The 7,835-nt window shown below is 43.5% G+C and overlaps 1 protein-coding gene across 1 annotated transcript; it reads right to left on the minus strand.

Moving 5' to 3' along the window:
• Positions 1–550: 550 nt before the first annotated feature.
• Positions 551–4,987, minus strand: LOC120771681. The gene is made up of 5 exons (XM_040099810.1): positions 4,740–4,987; positions 3,841–4,660; positions 3,239–3,762; positions 2,335–3,175; positions 551–2,277 (listed from the first exon to the last, which is right to left on the minus strand). The coding sequence occupies exons 1-5, from the start codon at positions 4,779–4,781 to the stop codon at positions 722–724; spliced, it is 3,783 nt and encodes a 1,260-aa protein (XP_039955744.1). The 5' UTR covers positions 4,782–4,987; the 3' UTR covers positions 551–721.
• Positions 4,988–7,835: the final 2,848 nt, after the last annotated feature.

Here is a 7,835-nt window from a genome sequence, read left to right on the forward strand (position 1 = left end):
AGCAATGCGGAAAATAACAAATAAAATACAACAAGAACTAACACAATAAATACTATATTAAGTACAAAAACATAAACTAATATAAAAACAGAAATAAGCATAACTAAATCCAGTGAAAATCTAATCCTAGCGTCAATAATCAAATCTCGATAATTAATTCAACACAACAAATATTCAGCACATTGAGTTTTTTATGCTCAAATAAACCGCATCACTTTCACTCACCCGCTGCATTGCCTAAATCTAAAAGTCTTATGGGGCACAAAGCGTTTTGTATATCTAAATATTTCTTTTTTTTAACAAAACGTTAATAATAATAAAAACAAAAAAAAAAAAAAAATAAAGCAATAACAATATAAAAAAAAAATAATATCAATAGCAAAATAAAAACAAAAAATAAATAAGAATTAAAGAAAATGATAAGAAACTCAAAATGAAAAATATAAAAATATGTGACCTGGTCTACGAAAAGGGAGCTAACGTGCGAAAACTAGTTTTCTGGCAAAAGCTGTTAAAAATAATCGTCAGTTTCTCGTTATCTAATTAATTGTTCTCCTTGTTTTTGACACCTAAGTCCCCTTTCCGTAGACCAGGTCACATATAATAAAAACAAAATAGCAAATTCGTGGCTGCTAACTACGTGAGTTAATTAAAAAATTCTTTGGTGTTTTTTGTAGCTGTTCCGGAACACACAGATTTTAACCCCGCTCGTCTGGTTCCTTTACGACTTTGTTGCCGTGCCGATCGTGCCACTGTAGCTTGCGCCTGTGCGCTGCTGCACGGCCACTTCGTGCGATTTGGAATTCCTATTTATATCATTGCTTGTTGTTGTATCCTCAGCGGCCTGCTGCAACTGCTGCTTGTACGCATTTTGTTCTTTCAGATAGTTAATGTACATGCGGCGCGCTTGATTCAACACACGCGTAACATCGTGCTTGCGCACCATCTTGTCGAAATGCATTGCAATCTCATTGTAATCCATGCCGCTTTTCATAATAGTTTGACGATGCTGCAGCAGCAGCGTTAGGCAAAGAAACATCAGGAAGGGATTACCACCACCGAATTCGTTGGGTGGTGGTAAAACAGGAGTTCTTGCACCTACGACGCAAGCACTACCAGCTGCACGTTCGCCAGCAGCCAGTGGCGGCTTCGTGAAGGCAATCTCATCAACTGCATTGGTGGCCAACTCTACTGGCGATGCGTTGGCGGTGTCTGTGGATATCGGCACTAGCACTTCGGGCAAGCTACTACTGTTGGGCAAAACGCTTGTAATGCCATCTACCAGCGGACTAACAGCCGGATCGACGAAGGGATTGAGCGCACCACGCGCCGACTGTGCTGCTGTCGCTGTGTCTGTGCCATTTGAATTACTGTCGATTATAGTATTGGGTAGCTCAGCAGCATCTTGCCAAGCGCTGCTAGTTGTTACATGCTGTAACGGTTCTATACTGCTTCTCGAACGACTATTACGACTACGCCGACGTATCAGCAATTCGCTAATGTCGGGACATGCCACAATCTCATTTTCTTTGAGATCCTCGACAAGGTCCAGGGAGTCTCTATCGAGTTTTTCATACTCAAATTCGTAATTAACGGCTGGCTGCTTGTCGACAGGCTCACCAAACACTTGACGATCCAAATTGTCCGCCTCTAAGCGCAACTCACGCGTGATAGCCGTTGTCATCGGGTAATAGTCTTGATCTTGACTATCGTCAGGTGTCAAACTTGGTTCTGCGGGCAAGTTCTTTGTTGGCGTGTGTTTCACATCTGCTGATGTGCTAACGCTGCCTTCGGATGCTTGCGCTAATTCTGCGTCATCAGTTTTGCGTTCGTATGTGGGGGTGCGATCGGGTGTGTGTGCGGTCGAGGAGCCAAGCGATGCTAGTTCCATGTGCAAACTATTATTACTAGCATTGTTGGTCTGTTGTATTGCTGTAGCGGCGGTAGAGCCGCTCCATGTCGTGTCGGGCACCGATGATGAATCGGATTCATCGAGTGAGGAGACGAAGGCGCTGCGTGTTAGCTGCACAAGCGGGTGTGGTGTTGTCTGGGCGGTTGTTGACTTGTAGGCGTGTGTCGGTGAAGGTGTCTTCGATTTGTCTTTACTATAGGCGTTCACACTGACGTCATTGTTGCCAGTTACGGTCGGCGGCGTCGCAGCAAACTTGTCTGCAATGCGATTTTTATTCATTGAAGCGAAGTTGAGAAATTCATTGAAGTTTTTCACCAACTTCTGTTGCGATTTTTCGGTGTTGCTGAGCTCATCGAAGGATATGCCTAGGAATATGTTTGTTTTTTGAGTTGAATGTGAAATAATACTGTTTATGCACTTACCTTTTCTGCTCGTTGCCGCGATTTTTTCCTTGAGATCCCTAAAGTGACCACCGCCGCCGCTGCTTACACGTCGCACACTATCACCCACGTTGGAAGCATTCGCAATTTGTTTGGCTATTATATTGCTTACAGTGTTGTAGTTCGATAAGATGTTCTTATTTTGCAATTTCGCTATACCCTTTGGAAGTTGTGGTATTTTTGCCAAAAGTCCGTTTTCATCTACACTTTCATCTGCATCATTTTCTTTTAGCGTTGCCACATTGGCATGTTTTGGTGATTGGGACGTAACTTTGAGTACCTCTTCTTTCGTAATGCCATCTTCTAGGAATGGATTTGTTGGATGAAATATAAAGTGTTCAATGTCATTAGAATCTTTAGTAGCGCTGCTTTCACTGCTGGCGAACACATCATCATCCTCAACAAACGCAGCACACTCTTCATCTTTGCTTTTGGACGTTAAATTATTGGCCTCCCCATTTTTTACATCCTCCATGCCCTCCATCAGCAAAAGCATTTTGGACTCGTCTAGGCTTTGATGGGCTTTAGATGAATGTCGTCTTCGGCAGGCGACTGCGCGCGGCATATTATCATCGAGACTCTGATTGAGACGTTTCGTTGCGTCTAAGCGCAAGCTATTTAACACGCCACCGCCAGCACTCAGCGAGGAGCTCAGCGAATTCAGTGAGGCCGATGAGCTTTGTCGGCGAAGTGCGCATACCTTGGTGTAGGGATTTTCACGCGACTTCACCAGCAAATAGGAGGGACTAATTGGTGCACCATACGAGCTAGATTGTGAGCTGGAGCTAGTAGGTGCAGGGCTTTCCGAAATAGGCACAAACTCCTAGATGAAATAGTAGCAGATTAAACTAACCTTCAATAATGTATAAAAACTCTCAACACTTGCCTTTTCAAATAAATTCAGTTCATTGCAAATACTGGTCTCATACTTCAATGCGCTCCATTGCACTTCCAGCATGCGCAGCGCATCATCGAACGGAAATTCGCGCTTCAATTCTAACAACAACCAACGATAGCAGTAGAGCAAGTCATCGGCCTGCTGCGATTTCAAGTACTCCCAAAATTCGGGATCGTAAAAACTGAGCGCTTCTGTGAGGTGCGTGAACTTCTGTGTCATGGCTATGCCATCCAACATGAAGTTACCCTTTACACGTGTCATTATGGCACAGAAGCAGATATAAGCTTGCGCCTCATCGTTCATTGTTACCAGTAGCGGTGAGGCGATATCCGACATGCCTTGACAATAACTCACAGAGGGATGATTGAGTGCATAGGTTGTTAAAATATTGAAAAGTGAGGCTATGTTTTGATTGTCATCGCTGCCGGCGTAGAAGGGATGCAGTCGATCCGTACGCAGTACATCCTTCTTCACCATGCTTGTGACATACGACAACTCACCGGCGATGCAGCCTTGAAACCAAATGAAATGAAACCAAAATAGTTCATAATAAATTATTTGTTTAAGTTTTCTATTGTACACACACACACCTTGCTTCACGGCATTTATCCACGTATCCCGCAACTTTATGTACTGTTCCGCCTTTCTACGCATATAATCCATACGCTGATGACCGTTCATGCCATGCGGATAGACATTCAAAATATGTTTCCACACCACGCGTCGCAAGCTTGGATCAATACCGCCCAGAAATATGACTTTACGTAATTCATCGTTACGTTTGATTTGTCCCAGCGCGTCCAAAAACAAACGAAACTCATTGTCCGCTAAGGGTGGTCGCGGCGGTAATGAAGCCATTGTCTCCTCCGACAAATTGAAAGCCTTTTGCACAATTGAAAATGTCTTCTCCATATGGTTCATTATGAGTCCCGGTAGTTTTGTTTGCATATTCTGCACATATTTTTGTGATGCACCTATAGACTGTTGCAGCGGCGAAACTGCTTCGCGTACACCCGTATTTACCGAAAAACTGGGTGAAAGTGCATTGACACTCGTGCTACCACTACCACCACAACTATTGGCCAGAGCACTGGTTGTGGCTGTTGCGTCAGTATCCCATTCCCTCACCTCCGTAAATGGCTTAATGTCAATTTGCAGCATTAGACATGGTTCCGTAGCTGTTTGTATGGCGAGATTATGTATGCGCAGGAAGGCTGCATCCAAATCCCAATCGGACAATACAGATAGGTAGATCTCGTTGCCTGCTGGATCAAAGGCTTTATACTTGATAGAGAAATCCGATTTAATATCAAATGCTTTGGCAAGCAATGAATAGAGCACTTCCAGTGAGGTGATTTGCGGATCGACACTAAATTTACGCCATTCACATGGCAGATTCAGTTCGCATTTCTGCGCATAGAAACGAAAAGAAGCATTGGAAATGCGTTAAAATTGCATTTTATTGTTTTCTATTTGTCAACTCATTTACCTTGACTTTAACGCGCACAGCGCAGTGTGGGTAACTGGCCATATTTTCTAGTCCCTCCGAAAACGTAGCGGGCAAGTTAGCAGTTTAGCGTAAACTATTGATTGCAATAAGATTAAAGCTCACAGCGAATTCCATTCTTCCATCTGGCTTGCAGACGAATTGCACAATTATCGCGAAGTTGCAAAATTTGCTTCCAATAAAAAGTGGTTTTGGGTGCAATGAACAGCTGAAAATGCCAACTGCGAAATGTTGTACGTGTGTGTGCAATTGCATATGAGTGTGTGAAATGTCAAAGGCATATTCGGAGGCATACGAAATGAATTTTTTGTTTAACAGCTGTTCGGCAATAACAGAGCTGTTATTTTAAAGTATGCTTGGCGATAAAACGACTGAGTTATTTGTTTATTTTTTTATATTGTGTGTTTTTATTATTTTTCAGTGCTCGTTGTTATTAAAATAAAAGACAGCGGTCAATGTAAATTGATTTTTATTTAACTTATATGTTTGAAGAATTCTTATTAATTTTTTATAAAATATTGGTGTAAAACACTTCCTCACTTTAACCTAATGTTTATTTTCGGTATATATACAGACTTAATAAATTACTAAAATTTAAAATTCATTCAGCTTATGTAAAAAATATGTTTTGTAAGATTACATACATATATTATTCAATTTATAGAAATTACATTTTTTATTTGACTTTCTAAATATGTTAGTACGCATATTTTTTTTTTTTTTTGTTTTTACTTAAATCAACTTTCAGTAAATATTTGTTTTATTGATATGCATATATCTGTAGTACTAGATTCCAGCACAAAAAAATTCATCAAGCTACCTGGCTGTCTCCGGATCGAAAAACTACCAACCAGATCGATCATGTTGTGATAGATGGAAGACACGTCTCCAGTGTTTTAGATGTGCGTGCGCTCCGAGGTCCTAACATCGACTCGGACCACTATCTTGTTGCAGCTAAGATTCGCACTCGCCTCTGTGCAGCAAAAAACGCACGCCAACAAACACAAGGAAGGTTCGACGTCGAAAAGCTGCAATCACAACAGACTGCCGAACGATTTTCTACTCGGCTTGCACTCCTGCTCTCTGAGAGCACTCATCAACAACTCGGTATAAGGGAACTGTGGGACGGCATTTCAAACTCCTTACGTACAGCTGCATCCGAAACCCTTGGTTTTCGGAAAGTGCAAAAGAACAACTGGTACGACGAGGAGTGCCGCGCCGCAGCGGAGAGAAAACAGGCTGCCTACCTCGCAACGTTATGATCGACCACAACACGTGCGGGATGGGATAGATACCGAGAATTGAAGAAGGAAGCGAGACGCATCTGCAGACAGAAAAAGAAAGAGGCCGAAATGCGTGAGTATGAAGAGCTTGATAAGCTGGCCGACAGGGGTAATGCTCGAAAATTCTACGAAAAAATGCGGCGGCTTACAGAAGGTTTCAAGACCGGAGCATACTCTTGTAGAACCCCAAAGGTGATCTAGTCACTGATGCCCAGAGTATACTTAAATTATGGAGGGAACACTTCTCCAACCTGCTGAATGGCAGTGAACGCACAACACCAGGAGAAGGAGAACCCGATTCACCAATCGATGAGGATGGAGCAGACGTACCATTACCCGACCATGAAGAAGTTCGAATAGCAATTGCCCGCCTGAAGAACAACAAAGCGGCAGGGGCCGACGGATTGCCGGCCGAGCTATTCAAACACGGCGGCGAAGAACTGATAAGGAGCATGCATCAGCTTCTTTGTAAAATATGGTCGGACGAAAGCATGCCCAACGATTGGAATTTAAGTGTGCTATGCCCAATCCATAAAAAAGGAGACCCCACAATCTGCGCCAACTACCGTGGGATTAGCCTCCTCAACATCGCATATAAGGTTCTATCGAGCGTATTGTGTGAAAGATTAAAGCCCACCGTCAACAAACTGATTGGACCTTATCAGTGTGGCTTCAGACCTGGAAAATCAACAACCGACCAGATATTCACCATGCGCCAAATCTTGGAAAAGACCCGTGAAAGGAGAATCGACACACACTACCTCTTCGTCGATTTCAAAGCTGCTTTCGACAGCACGAAAAGGAGCTGCCTTTATGCCGCAATGTCTGAATTTGGTATCCCCGTAAAACTAATACGGCTGTGTAAACTGACGTTGAGCAACACCAAAAGCACCGTCAGGATCGGGAAGGACCTCTCCGAGCCGTTCGATACCAAACGAGGTTTCAGACAAGGCGACTCCCTATCGTGCGACTTCTTCAACCTGCTTCTGGAGAAAATAGTACGAGCTGCAGAACTAAATAGAGAAGGTACCATCTTCTATAAGAGTGTACAGCTGCTGGCGTACGCCGACGATATTGATATCATCGGCCTCAACACCCGCGCCGTTAGTTCTGCTTTCTCCAGGCTGGACAAGGAAGCACAGAAAATGGGTCTGGTAGTGAACGAGGGCAAGACGAAATATCTCCTGTCATCAAACAAACAGTCGTCGCACTCGCGACTTGGCTCTCACGTCACTGTTGACAGTCATAACTTTGAAGTCGTAGATAATTTCGTCTATCTTGGAACCAGCGTAAATACCACCAACAATGTCAGCCTAGAAATCCAACGCAGGATAACTCTTGCCAACAGGTGCTACTTCGGACTGAGTAGGCAATTGAAAAGTAAAGTCCTCTCCCGACGAACAAAAGCCAAACTCTATAAGTCGCTCATAATTCCCGTCCTGCTATATGGTGCAGAGGCTTGGACGTTGTCTACAACTGATGAGTCGACGTTGCGAGTTTTCGAGAGAAAAGTTCTGCGAAAGATTTATGGTCCTTTGCGCGTTGGCCACTGCGAATATCGCATTCGATGGAACGATGAGCTGTACGAGATATACGACGACATTGACATAGTTCAGCGAATTAAAAGACAGCGGCTACGCTGGCTAGGTCATGTTGTCCGAATGGACGAAAACACTCCAGCTCTGAAAGTATTCGACGCTGTACCCGCCGGGGGAAGCAGAGGAAGAGGAAGACCTCCACTCCGTTGGAAGGACCAAGTGGAGAAGGACCTGTTGTTAGCTCGGCTATAATCGCG

The sequence above is a fragment of the Bactrocera tryoni genome, chromosome 3 (assembly GCF_016617805.1).
Source record: "Bactrocera tryoni isolate S06 chromosome 3, CSIRO_BtryS06_freeze2, whole genome shotgun sequence".
NCBI lineage: Eukaryota > Metazoa > Arthropoda > Insecta > Diptera > Tephritidae > Bactrocera > Bactrocera tryoni.

Bases quoted from the DNA above. Each gene is read 5' to 3' on its own strand.
- LOC120771681 (XM_040099810.1), bottom strand. From the start codon at position 4,781: ATGGCCAGTTACCCACACTGCGCTGTGCGCGTTAAAGTCAAG. The intron at 4,661-4,739 runs GTAAATGAGTTG...TTCTATGCGCAG, and splicing joins CTGTGCGCGTTAAAGTCAAG to AAATGCGAACTGAATCTGCC. The intron at 3,763-3,840 runs GTGTGTGTGTGT...TTTGGTTTCAAG, and splicing joins GATAAATGCCGTGAAGCAAG to GCTGCATCGCCGGTGAGTTG.